Raw genomic sequence first — 13,825 nt, 5'->3', positions numbered from 1 at the left:
CACAAGGAAAGTAATCCTAACCAGGTATGGACAACAACGTGACTATTTCAAAATATAGACATGTATCCAACATGAAAGATATGCAATGTTATTTCTATGTCAATGATATCTCAGTAACCCTGGGGAGCAGGGGGAGGGCTCCGGGTTGAATCTGACCCATCCTCCGTGTCTGTCTCCAGGTGACTCCGGGGGAAGCAAGAAGGGCGGGAAGAAGAAAGGCTCCTCTTTCCAGACCGTGTCGGCGGTGTTCAGGGTTTGTGTTTCTGCAACTTCTGCATTTGGCTGTTCTCGTGCTCCATGAAACGGCGTTTGCTGACGTTAATGTGCTCGTTCTGATTTGCGTCCCAGGAAAATCTGAACAAACTGATGACCAACTTAAGGAGCACTCACCCTCACTTTGTGCGATGCCTGATTCCCAATGAGACCAAGACTCCCGGTGAGTGAGAATCCATCAGAACAGGGCTCCCCAAAACACGTGCGAACTTCTCCGTGCTTTTGTGCGGGTTTCCCGGAGCCGAGGGTTGTGGGGTTTACCTCCTCTCAACGTCATCTGTGAAGTGACACGGCCAGACTTAGCAAATACGAATACAGATGCTCCGTTAAGTTCGAATTTCAGATAAACAATGAAACATGTCTTCGTGTAGGTATGATCCATGCAGTGTCTGGGATGTACTTACACTGAACAATGGTTTCCTGTATCTGAAATTCAAGTTCACCTTGGCATCCTGTGTTTTATCCGGCACCCTTACTCTGAAGTCCGTATCCCTCATAGTCAAGTACGTAGAGATGCATATCAGATCCATGACTTCCCTGGGGTTTTCCAAGAGCTCTGTGACTCCTTTCCCCCAAAGAACACCACTGCATCTGAGTGGTCTGCAATTAAAACACCCATTTCCCGAGCGTAGGCGGTATGCAATTATTCTCCACCTGTTACTGTCTACGGGACCCTTAGCTGCGTACTTTAGCTTTCTGGGCTATAAAACGAGGATTAAAGTGACATTTCATGCATGTATTCACTTACTTAGCTATTCATTTATTTATTTAATGAGTGTGTGTAAACTCTGTAAATATTAATTCACTCAACCTGCCAGATGGGGTTGTCGTGAGGATCACTTGAATGAGTGTGTGTCAAGCACTTCGAGCAGGGCCGCGTGCCTGGTGGACACTCAGTGTGTCTGGCTGTCAGTGATAATCCCAACAGTTGTTATTAGTATAATGACAAGAAGAAGAATTATGATAATAATGTCATGTATGATAATGCGTATGAGAAATGATGACATCGTGGGAAACGAGTTTACTTGTTAATTAAATAAAAAATTAATTTTATTTCATTTCATTTTTATTCATATTTATTTTATTATATTTATATTTTATTTTTATTATAGTATTTTATTTTAATTATTTGTCTTATTTATTTTTTATTTGTCATATTTATTAACAAATATTAATTTATTACTATGTTAATAATTAATTGCTTATATCATTACAGTATAAGTACATCATTAATACCTATTATATTTATTATTATTATTATTATTATGGAAAACCAGGCATTTTAATTCTCCAAACGACCACGGCTACTCTTCCGTGGAAGTCCAGGTCGAAGGAAAAACCAGCTAAAAACGCACTGTTAGGACCCACATTGCCTTTGCAGGCTGCAGCCCTCCCAGTGCACCCAGCACAGCTCCCTTCTCCGCCAGGGTTGGAACGGAGCTGTTTCTCTGGTTGCTGTGCATCAGATGAAATTGTTGGCTTGTGTGCAGCTGTCTTGTCACAAACGTGGATTTCCGTTACTGTTTTTGAGCCCGTGTCAGCACAAATCAAAGGTGGGGTCCAAGAAGCACTTCCCTGCAGGTGCAGGTGACAGGGATGGATGGCCCCTCGCTGGGGAACCCTGTGCCTCTAGGGGATCCCAGGGGTTTGGGCAATGCACCGCCTGCCTTTTTCTCTTGGAAGGAGAATTGTGACGACATCACCATCCCTTCCTCTCCATTTTGCTTCTCCTCCATCCTGGCCCCGCTCCGTTTTCTTTCTCCTTTCCGAGAATAGACTGAACGTAGTATAGGAGCGTGGGCGAGGCTTTGGAAAGCGCGTAGTGGGGCTTCTTCGTTTTCTAGAAGAGACCGTAGAGGCGGAGGAGATTGAAGTGCCTGCCCCAGGGCGTCCGGAGCTGGGGCTGGACCAAACCGCTGGCACGCTCTGGGCAGTGGTGGATGGTGGCCGCTCGCACAAGAGCGAGGGGACAATGTGGGGAGGAATGGGCCAGCAGGCTGAGCAGGTCAGGAGGGACTAGTTTGAATCATCTCAGCGGGCCCCAGGCTGTGGGGGCTGCCATGGTTGTCTCGTGCCCGGCCTGAGCCTGGCAGCCCGATGAGGCAATGGTTGGGGGACTGTGGCTTTGGGTCTTAGCTTGTTGGAAGTGAGATGTGTGCTCCCGGGGGAGCAGTCTACCATCCTAGGAACTGGCTCTTGGTGGCCGGGGTCAGGGGAAGTCTCTCAGGGTCCACAAGTGCCCAAGGTGCCAAACATCATAAAAATGCAATTTTTGCATTTGCAATTTTTGCATTTTTTGCATTTTAAGACACACGATTCACACAACTGCCCGCAAAGCTGAGCTGGCAGGGGGAAAGAGTTTGCTGGAGGTGCTGAATGCGGGATAACTTGAGAAAAGGAAGGCAAGGCAGTAGCTCGGGAGAGTTTTTAGAAGTTTTGCAAGTGACTCAGAGGGCAGAGAGGACCATTCTTGATGGGCCTTTCAGACACTGTCTCCACCTGGGTTGGGAGGGACACCTTGAGAGAAGTCAACTCAGTTCTGAGCCTGCAGTGACAGCAGGGGCCCCGGGGAAGGAGGGAGCCCAGTCTGAGCTCTGAGACTACCAGGCAGGGCCCTTACCTCTCCAGGAAATGGGGGCACACAGCTAGCAAGTACCACAGCTGGCATCGGAACCCCCTAAAAATTCTCATCCGAGAAATCCCGGGAACTGAATTTGATAATCCGTCAGGTTCGCTCCCACGAGACGTCCTCTGAGTGTCTGATGTCTCTCCCCTGTCTTAACTACTCCTCCCTTGAGACTGAATCACAGGCCTATAGAACCTTCAGGAATGATGGAAATGTCCCACGTCCATGCCATCCAGTACAGCAGTCGCTGGGTACACGGTACACCTGGTGCGGCTAAGAATATGAACTTTTCATCTTAATGAATTTAAATTTTAATAACCACACGTGGCCAGAAAGTACTATACCCGACAGCACAGTCCAGCAGCAGAGCCTTGAAAATGGTGTGAGTAGTCATCTCTCCTCCCAGACACCGAGGAAACTTGTGAGCCTTCTAGAAGTTTCCAGAAGGCTCGTCAGAGACAGCTTCAGCCTCCCTCTACCCAGCAACCTAGGGAATGCACCAGGAAAGCCATTATGCAGCCATAAGAAGGCTCCTAACCACGCACACAGCCCCAGTACAGGATTTCTCAGTCCTCGCTTGTGCGTGACCCAAGAGCGTCCCCGATAAGGGCTTGTCTCTACGGGTCCTCTTCTTCCTCCTAATGTTGGTGTCCCCTCTTCCTTCCCAGACCTCATGCTCAGCGCTCAGCAGAGGAACCCCCCCCCCACCGCGTTCAACCCTTTGCATCCTCTGAAGCACCGCTGTCCTTGGCTCTGTTTCTCTGCTCCCACTAAAGGCACTGCCTGCAGATGCTACAGCCTTGACCTTGAGTAGAGAAGGGCACAGCATGTTATCTAATGGGAAGTCAGAGGGCAATCCATACTCATTCTAGCCTAGCTGGACTCAAGGGTCATCAACAGGGTGAAGATCCATATTTTGGTTTTTGACCCATAGGCATGGGATGCTTGCATGTCCTCAGGGACTGGGATTATCTCCTACTGTGAAACTATGTCCATCCCATCATTCTTAGAGTTGATATTAACCCTTTCCGCTCAAGTCTGGGTGTGTTGGTGTATCTCACAGTGGCCATACCGTCAAAGACAAGGAAAAAGCCCCTGACATACGCCAGGGCGTGATGGGCAACTACTTCTCTCCCCAGGCGTGATGGACCACTACTTGGTTTTGCACCAGCTACGCTGCAACGGGGTCCTCGAGGGCATCCGGATTTGCAGGAAAGGATTCCCCAGCCGGATTCTCTATGCAGACTTCAAACAGAGGTAGGTCGCCTGGCTTTGCATATCTCTCTCTCTCTTTTTTTAAGATTTTATTTATTTATTTGAGAGGGAAAGAGAGCATGAGAAAGGGGAGTAGCAGAGGGAGAGGGAGAAGCAGACTCTCCCGCTGAGCAGGGAGCCCCACACGGGGCTCAATCCTGGGACCCCAAGATGATGACCTGAGCTGAAGGCAGATGCTCAACCCCCTGAGCCACTCAGACATCCCCATGTCTCTTCTGAGGGCTCCTTGGGCTGAGTGGTGGGTGAGTTCACAGCTTCCCAGGGTTTCCATGGGCCTTCTTTCTAGCTGGGGGAGATGAGCTATGCCCAAAGTGAGGGCCAGGCCAGCCCAAACTGGTCCCAGCCTCAGCCCCAACCCTCCACCTCAACTGGGCCTTCAAAGCAGAGATTCTCACCTTCTACTAGATAATCCTTCCTTATGGGGATTGTCATGTGTGTTGTAGGATTTTAGCAAGACCCCTAGTCTCTACCTACAGTGTCAGGAGCTAACCACATCCCACCCACACTGGGACAATCAAAAATGTCACCAGACAGGGGTACCTGGGTGGCTCAGTGGGATAAAACCTCTGCCTTCGGCTCAGGTCATGATCCCAGGGTCCTGGGATCAAGCCTCACATCGGGCTCTCTGCTAGGCAGAGAGCCTGCTTTCTCCTCTCTCTCTCTGCCTACTTGTGATCTCTCTCTCTGCCAAATAAATAAATAAAATACATATTTTTTAAATGTCACCAGACATTGTCAGATGTCCCCTGGACGGGGGGGAGAAGTACAGGTGGGGGGGCTCAGTTGTCCCCAGTTGAGTCCCGCTGCTCCAGACCAGCTTTCTCCTCCCAGCTGCCATCTGGGCCCCACAACTCCAGGCCTCGTCTGGAGTAGAGGAGGGGCAAGGACCCTCCAGGAGTAGCGGGACCACAGGTCCGCGTGTCACAGATGATTTCAAGGTTCTTTTATGCAAATAACTGCTTCCTCTGAAAACAAAACTCCAGCTGTGTACTCCTTCTCCCAGACTAGCTGTACAATAGTCCATGTCCTCCTAAGGCTGGAGCAGGAGAAGATTCTAGAAGGCCTGGTCTTAGGTATAAGGCAGGCCTTGTCTTAGCTATGGGGCCTTTCTCGGGGATTGAATCCATTCAGAAAATGTTGTCCTCGATGGAAACCACCTTCCAAGCTTGCACTGCCAAGCCAATGCAGAGGGGCCCAAGTACATGTTAGGCCTGACCCGGCTTCCAAAGCCAGATTGCAGGGAGGGTAAGGTGTTTTCTCAGCTTCCTGTGTGCTCGGCCAACTGCTAGCAGACTCTTGCCCCTTAAACCCTGGTGGCATTCAAGAGTCCACATGTCCTCAGGGAGGTTATGGTCTTTCTGGCCATGGGTCATCCCAGAATGGGTTGGGCCCAGCAGGGGTGAGGCCCTGGGGGCAGAAAGGAGCAGGGTGCAGCCCTCAGGAAATTGCACGGAGGGATCACTCTCCCAGCTCTGTGGGCCAGACCCCCTTCTCCCCTGAGACACCCCTGCCCCCCAGCTCTGCAACACCCAGCTGCTAGCAGGTGACTGACCAACCATGCTCCCCCCCCACCACTGCCCTGCAGGTACCGGATCCTCAATGCCAGTGCCATCCCCGAAGGACAATTTATTGACAGCAAAAATGCTTCTGAGAAGCTTCTGAGCTCCATCGACGTGGACCGGGAACAGTATAGGTTTGGGCACACCAAGGTGAGAACACGCGGAGCTGGGACACCGCCCCCCTCCACCCTGCATCACCCGTGGCCCCCAAACTGCTTGTCGGCTGGTGGGAGGAAAGGATCGCTCTCCCCATCCAGCCAACCTGACTGCCCCATTGTGCAGGAGCCCACGCAGAAGGAGCCTGAGTCTGGGGACCGAGAATCCTGTCCCCGTGTTGGTTTTTAAGTGTCTAGAGGCTTAATTGGAAGCCAGACCCCACCCCTGCCCCAGCATTGGAAGAAAGCAATAGAAAGTTCTGGGGTCCTAAGAGAACAGAGCAAAGGCACTTTTATGTGGGACGGGAAAGCCAAAGAGAGAGAACGCAGCAAGGATTCCAGAACAGTGAAAACTTGGAGGGAATGATAATAACAGATAGAAATGCCCACCATTTATTGAGCACACAGAGATCTGGCCCAGTGACTTGCCCTCTGTGCACCTGGCATTCAGTCCTCCCCTTAACCTGAGGGACATAAGGCTAGTCCTGACCTCATGGGGTTACAGGGAGGGCAAGGGAAATAAAGGCTCCCAGAGGGGAAGAAACGTGCTCAAGGTCACAAGGACAGTGAGGGACAAAGGCCAGCTTCAAATCCTGGCCTGACCGCAGAGCTCTGCCTCCTGGAAAGGACCAGACTGGGGCTCGCAGCCCTCCGAAGGGTCCTTGCTTCCTTGGCATGTCAGCTGGAGTGGGCCATGGGTAGGTGGCCCTGAGGAGCCGTCTGCGAGTTTCTCCCAATCTGGGCGCATTGGAGCTCGGAGGGTACTTTATGGGCTCGTCCTTGCCTCCTATGTGGGAGCTCTGTCTGAATTGGGCCATGGGGGTTGGAGGGGCCGGAACAAGCTCAGGAGAGGCCACTGTGGGGCCCAGTGGACGGCCCGTTCCAGGCCATGGCTCTGAAGTCTGAGGGCTGGGCTGGGCGGAAACCGGCTCCCAGGAGGACCCCGGGTTGCACGGCAGCTGGGAACATGGCCGGGCTCGCCTCTCCTCGGACGCAGGTGTTTTTCAAAGCTGGGCTTCTCGGACTCCTGGAGGAGATGAGGGATGAGAAGCTTGTGACCCTGATGACACGCACACAGGCCGTCTGCCGGGGATACCTGATGCGGGTGGAGTTCAAGAAGATGATGGAGAGGAGGTGAGGTGGACCCTCGCCCCGCCTTACCCTGCCCTCCCTACTTCACAGCTGCTGGTTGCTTCCTGGTTTTAGTCTTGGGGCATCGATGTCTTTGCTCGTTCATTTACCCCAGCACCTGCCGAGCAGCCTGTCCATGCTTGGGGACCCTGCATGGTGCTGGGCATACAGAGAGGAACCCTGCCCTCCAGGAGCTCAGGGGAGGTACCCAACACAAGTTCCTTTCTTCCTCGTTCATGAGGCCAGAGCCAGGAGTCCGCTGGGAAGCCATGGCAGGTGCCTACGGGGAGCAGTGACAGGACCGGGTTTGTAGATGACAAGGGCCTGAACTAGGACACAGGAGTCCAGGGACACTGAAGAGTCTTACTCCTTCAGTAATTCACCAGCAACCCTCATGGCTGGTAACATGCAGGAATTTCAGGGAGAGGGGACTTGGGGGAGGGGAGGCCCCTTCTCCCCAATTCCCCGATGCCTATATGGCTCTGACATTGGCATTGCCACATGGGCCACCATCATGGATTAGTCAAGAACAGCTTGTGGGCATCTAGCTTGTTGAGGTGAATGGAAGCCAGCACAGAAATGGGGAGGAGAAGGGCCCTGGGCAGGAGCCGGTTTATGGGAAAGGGAAGCAAGTATTTTTTTGTTTTTTTTTAAATGATTTTTTTATAGATTTTTTTAAATTTATTTATTTGATAGAGATCACAAGTAGGCAGAGAGGCAGGCAGAGAGAGAGAAGGGGGAAGCAGGCTCCCTGCTGAGCAGAGAGCCCGACGTGGGGCTCAATCCCAGGACCCTGAGATCATGACCTGAGCCGAAGGCAGAGGCTTAAACCACTGAGCCACCCAGGTGCCCCAGGGAAGCAAGTTTTGAGGCACACGTGAGCTCTAGAGAATACAGAGCGGGAGATAAGGCAGTTGTCTTTAGGACATTGGCGACGGTCGAAGTCAGGAAAAACGGCGAATTCTGGGAGAGCAAGTGTCGGGGAGATGGTCCCGGGCGTACCCGCCCAGGTAAGCAGGAAGAGGGAGCCCACTCCAGCAGAGCGCACCATGAGACAGGAATCATGAAATCAAAGGCCGGGGGTCTTTCAAAACGGGGAGAGTCAGCCGTTCAAATGTGGGAGAAGGGCGCCTGGGAGGCTTAGTCGGTTGGCGTCCGCCTTCGGCTCCCGTCGTGATCCCAGGGTCCTGGGATCCAGTCCCGTGTAGGCTTTTTGCTCAGGGGGAGTCTGCCCTCCCCCTGCCACCCCGCCTGCTCGTGTTCTGTCGGTCTCCCTCTGTGTCAAATACGTAAATAAAATGCGGGAGACAGACTCAGGCGAGTAGGGAGGAAGAGGCTCCCAGCACGGGTGATCGGGATCTTAGGGACTGCGTTCCAGCACTGTGGTGGGGGTGGGAGTCTGATGGGGGGCGGGGTCCACAAATGGTCCCGTGCCCTCTGTCACCTCCCATGACCTCTGTGCATGCCGCTGCCTCTGTCCCTCATCTGCAGAGCGAGCCCTAGGGTCCACGGAGCCGCAGAGCTCGGCTGCCCCTGCAGCGGGGAAGGGCGAAGGGCCTGGGCCCCAGGGCAGGAGGGGCAGACAGGAGTCCTTGCTGGGGTTCATTAACGCAGTCCGATGGGGCGTGCAGGGACTCCATCTTCTGCATCCAGTACAACATCCGCGCCTTCATGAACGTCAAGCACTGGCCCTGGATGAACCTGTTCTTCAAGATCAAGCCGCTCCTCAAGAGCGCGGAGGCCGAGCGAGAGATGGCCACCATGAAGGAAGACTTCGAGAGGGCCAAGGAGGAGCTGGCCAGGTCGGAGGCTCGCCGGAAGGAGCTAGAGGAGAAGATGGTGTCCCTGCTGCAGGAAAAAAATGACCTCCAGCTGCAGGTCCAGTCTGTAAGTACCTGCCGGGTGAGAATAGAAACCAGGAGCAACACGGAGGCGCCCCAACAGGTGCGTGGATGTAAGGGCCAGTGGTGCCACCTCGTGGCCGTACGGAGCATTGCAGGAGGGCGAGGGCCCGGCTTCGCGGTCGCGGAGGTTCTTGGGAGCATGTCTACAAAGCGAATTTCTGCGCACCCTCATTTCTGAATTCCACAGAGGAGTGAGACCTATTTTGTTGTGGGTATGAGGGGACTGGGTCTGTCCTCATGATTAAAACCTGTCAGGCATACCCCAGGTCTTTAAAAAAAAATCATGTAAATAAGCATGAAAGTAAGTCACTAAAACAATTCAAAGGAGGGACCATTTTATACATACAAAGTTTCGGTAATATCAGTAATATGATTATACTAAAAATGCTTTGCAGTTTTTTTTTAAGATTTTATTTATTTATTTGAGAGAGAGAGACAGTGAGAGAGAGCATGAGCGAGGAGAAGGTCAGGGAGCGAAGCAGACTCCCCATGGAGCTGGGAGCCTGATGTGGGACTCGATCCCGGGACTCCAGGATCACGCCCTGAGCCGAAGGCAGTCGTCCAACCAACTGAGCCACCCAGGCGTCCCTGCTTTGCAGTTTTTAATCAAGGAAATAGGGGAAAGGCAGCAGCTTCCAGCAAGTCACACTCTGGCAGCATCATTGTATCAATTCACAAATTAAGGTGTTTATCATTTACCTTTTTTTAATAAACCCCCAAATGGCCATGCACACAAAGCATTTTCTCCTCCCCTTTTCACTTACCCGGTCAGGACAGTGCGGTCACTGGGAGCACTTTTCCAAGGTGAGTGGGCAAGGGGATAAGTTTGGAACTGGATAGCTGGGTTTCTATCCCAGACCCTCCACTTGGTAGCTGTGTGGCCTCAAGCAAGTTACTTAGCCTCTCTGCGCCTCCATGTTCTCATCTGTAAAATGGGCCCAGTAACAGCACACAGAGAGTGTCGAGAGAATCAGATGGACCCATGCGGGTGAAATGCTGAGCACGTAGTACGTATTCAATTAACACTGATGCTTATTCTTATCCATAATCTCGAAGTGGGGGTCCAGTTTTTACAACACTCCTGTACAAGAAGATGTAGCCCGATTGGGTTTAAGAGTAGAATCAGCTCGGGGTGCCTGGGTGGCTGAGTGGGTTAAGCCTCTGCCTTCAGCTCAGGTCATGGTCCCAGGGTCCTAGGATCGAGCCCCGCACCGGGCTCCCTGTTCAGCGGGGAGCCTGCTTCCCTCTCTATCTCTGCCTGCCTCTCTGCCTATCTCTCTGTCAAATAAATAAATAAAATCTTTAAAAAAAAAAAAGAGTAGAATAAGCTCATCTAGAGAGGCTCATTACAGAGCCTTCCAGGACATCTATGAACTTAATCCCTTTCTTCCTATTTTGAACTTCCTATTCTGTGGCTCGAGGAGGCAGGACTCCCGGGGCAGACACCGCGTTTTCCATTGGAAGTTAAAAGGTGGTAATGTTTTGAAAATACTAGTTAGCTTGTGGTAACATTGGGTAGAGGAGTCATTTTTCGACGGGTGGTGAGAGGAAGTGAAACGGCAGGCTGGCCAAATTGGGGCAAATGGGCAGAAGCTCCGTGAACTGTATGGGACTCCGTTGTTTGGAATTATTTCAGGTGAATTTCTATTAAGTGGATGTCCTTGGTGGTTAAAAAAAGGTATACGGATAATATACAAGTGATGTGTGTGTGTGCGTGAATATGCACATGTGTGCACGTGTGTGTTTGTGTGTACATGTCTGTACCTGTACATGTGTGTGCCCAAGTGTGTGGGCGTGTGTACATGAGTGTATGTGCACATGCGTGTGTGGATGTGTGTGTGTGTGTATGTGAGTGTGCGTGTGACCCATTCCTCACCTCAGGTACAGATAGTGGGCTTGTGGAGGGCAGAGCACGTCCTGCGTAGGGTTTGCTGAGAGTCTGACTAAAACACAACCCTCTGGTTCTTCCAGGAAATGGAAAACCTGATCGATGCGGAGGAGCGCTGTGAGGGGCTCATCAAAAGCAAGATCCAACTGGAAGCCAAAGTCAAGGAGCTGAACGAGAGGCTGGAGGAGGAAGAGGAGGTGAACTCCGACCTCGTGGCGAAGAAGAGGAACCTGGAGGATAAATGCTCATCTCTCAAAAGGGACATCGACGACCTTGAGCTGACCCTGACAAAAGTGGAAAAGGAGAAGCACGCCACGGAGAACAAGGTGGGCAAACCAGGGAGTCCCCCACTCCCCCGGCTTCTGGAACCATCCTTACTTCCTCTTAGGAGCAGGCATTTCCTGAAGTCGGAGGCAGGAGCCCGCAGACGGGCAGTGAGGTCCCACCAAGTCCCGTCCTTCTCCGCCTTGGTCTCTCTACCCCGCAGGCTCTTCTCAACCCTCCTCCTGCCTGGCTGGTTGGACCCCAAACTTCCAACCCCCAGCCCATCCTGCACAAAGCAAGGGATCCTCAATGAGAGTGGCGTCCTATTCATTTTTGTTTGCACTTGCCTCAGGAAGAGCAAAAGAATGCTCCCAGGGGCCAGGCAGATGATGAGGGATGCAGGTGGTGAAGGGGGCAGGAAGCTGGGCCACCCCCCGCCCTGGGAGGGACATGGGCAAACAGGGACCCTCATGTGTTGCTGGCAGCTTATAGACTGACGCAGCCTTCGGGAAAGCACTGGAAATACTCGGTCACATGAAGGATCCTCACACTTTGCAGAAATGCATGAAAATCACAGCTCTTGAGTCACATAATAATGGTTGCTAATGAGTTAGAGCAAGGGATCAGGTTGACCTGGTGTGAGGTGACCCGGAGTGAGTGTGGGATCCACACCCGGGAAGGGTGGAAATGGACATTAGGGAGGCGTGGAGACTTGCCAGGAGTTGAGCCCCTGCTCCGTCCAAGGCAGCAACAGCGGCTTGGGGTGAGAATGCAAACCTCCAACGCTTTAGATTTTCCAGGAGCAGCCGGGAGTCCAGATTTTGTGTGACATTACACTGCCTTTTTCAATATTGATAATTTATGCAAAAGCTATACAGAAAACACGTCCCCGGCCAGATTCAGCCTGTGGGGTGGGAGTTTAAGAACCTCTGATCTGGAAGAGAGGCGTACGTAGAGCAAAGTTCAATTTAATGCCTTAAAGCTTTCTGTGTGGCACCCCCCTGCCCCGGCTTCCTGAGGGCACAGGTTCCCATTCTGGACCATTCTTGCATAGCATGTTGTATCTTTCCTTACTCTTCCCACCTTTTTCTAAACCCCCAACCTAGGAAACAGACTCCTGTGGATATATCATGATAGAGAGAAACTAATGAGTTGACCTTCCAAAGCCTCCTATGTGCATTTCAGAGCCCTCCGTTGTGGGACATAAACTCGTGTCTGAAGGAATGATGCTATCTGGCTCTGCAGCCAGCCAGCCAAGAAGCAAAGGGCTGGGAGGCTGCCGGTTTCAGGTTAATGTAACCCACACAGTGACCGCCTCCCAGGGAGGTAGGGATGCGGTAGCCAAAAAAGCAAAAAAAAAATAAATAAATAAAAAATGCAAAAAGGAAAGGGGAAAATAAAAATCCGTAGCTTCTGATTGAGTTGTCTGAGCAGTCCATGGGTGTGGTTATTCTCCCAGGTAAAGAATCTTTCCGAAGAAATGACAGCCCTTGAGGAAAACATCTCCAAACTGACCAAAGAGAAGAAGTCCCTGCAGGAAGCCCATCAACAAACACTAGACGATCTTCAGGTGGAGGAAGATAAAGTCAACGGTCTCATCAAAATAAATGCCAAGCTAGAGCAGCAAACCGATGACGTAAGGATGTTTTGCTCCCGGGTCCCAGCGGTTGTTGCTTGCAGAAGCTGGGGTTAAATGGGGGTGGAAGGGAGGGTCTGACTTCTAATTCTGGAGCAGATTCCCTGAGTCTGGACCTCAGCCTCCTCCACACAAGTCTTGCCGTCCCTGTGTCTACCTCGTGAAATGGGGATACGATGCACTTCACCTCAGAGGGTTTTCATGGAAAGCTCAGCATAGGGGCACCAGGGGGCTCAGTCAGTCCTTAAGTGTCTGCCTTCAGCTCAGGTCATGATCCCAGGGTGCTGGGATCGAGTTCCGCATCGGGCTTCCTGACCAGCAGGGAGCCTGCTTCTCCCTCTCCCTGCCCGCCCCCACTCCTGCTTTCTCTCAATAAATAAATCTTTAAAAAAAAAAAGAAGAAGAAGAAGAAGGAAGGAAGGAAGAAATAGCACATAGAGTGTGTTCAGTAAAACATTAGCTGCTACTATACCCCTCATTATCATCATGGTAATTAACATCCCCTCTCAGGTCCTTGCATTCGCAAAGTTCCAATCTTGTTCTAACATTGCTAAAATTGAGTGATTTTAACATTGTTAAATAGGAGTCCTATTTGTGCCCCATAACAATTACCATTCCCCCCCATGTTGTTACTATGGTTGTTTTGTTTGTTTGTTTTGTTTTGTTTTGTTTTTGTTTTTTGTTTTTTTGGTTTCTGAGGTTGACCGTAGTGATTCATCAGTTGCATATAGGCTCTTGGGACAAGAGCCACACCTGACATTTGCAGACTTACTCACGACCGTGTCTAGAACTTGTACAGATTGCATGTTTTCCTGAGGCCAGAGCAGGCAAGCACCATGCTACCTCTGGGAGGAGTACGGCTGTGCAATCTAGACCTTTCCCAGCTTAGCTACAGCAGAGCCCATCCGTGGACACCCTGCTTCTTCCCTTCTGGGCACAAGCATGCACTTACGGTCATCATGATTCTACAGGGAAGGAACAGGCCAAGTGAGAATCAGCCAAAAGAGGCACCAGAATGTTTCCAAGAGATGCAGGGTAGCCTTTGGTGCAGGAGGGAAGAGTTGAGACATGGGGAATCTTGCTCCGTCCTGGGGCCAGACGCCAGCGGTCATAC

At 51.5% G+C, this 13,825-nt stretch overlaps 1 protein-coding gene across 1 annotated transcript in view; it reads left to right on the top strand.

The window, feature by feature from the left end:
* Nucleotides 1-13,825, top strand: part of MYH13 (myosin heavy chain 13) — a 48,762-nt gene that overhangs the window by 18,673 nt on the left and 16,264 nt on the right. Inside the window, exons 16-23 of the mRNA XM_044250257.1 lie at nt 180-253; nt 349-436; nt 4,039-4,156; nt 5,760-5,883; nt 6,886-7,022; nt 8,651-8,906; nt 10,895-11,137; nt 12,535-12,711. Of these exons, the coding sequence (XP_044106192.1) occupies nt 180-253; nt 349-436; nt 4,039-4,156; nt 5,760-5,883; nt 6,886-7,022; nt 8,651-8,906; nt 10,895-11,137; nt 12,535-12,711 (1,217 nt within the window). The remainder of the gene's footprint in view (nt 1-179; nt 254-348; nt 437-4,038; nt 4,157-5,759; nt 5,884-6,885; nt 7,023-8,650; nt 8,907-10,894; nt 11,138-12,534; nt 12,712-13,825) is intronic.

This window comes from Neovison vison, chromosome 5 (assembly GCF_020171115.1).
Source record: "Neovison vison isolate M4711 chromosome 5, ASM_NN_V1, whole genome shotgun sequence".
NCBI lineage: Eukaryota > Metazoa > Chordata > Mammalia > Carnivora > Mustelidae > Neogale > Neogale vison.
This window is presented reverse-complemented; position numbering and strand designations above follow the sequence as displayed.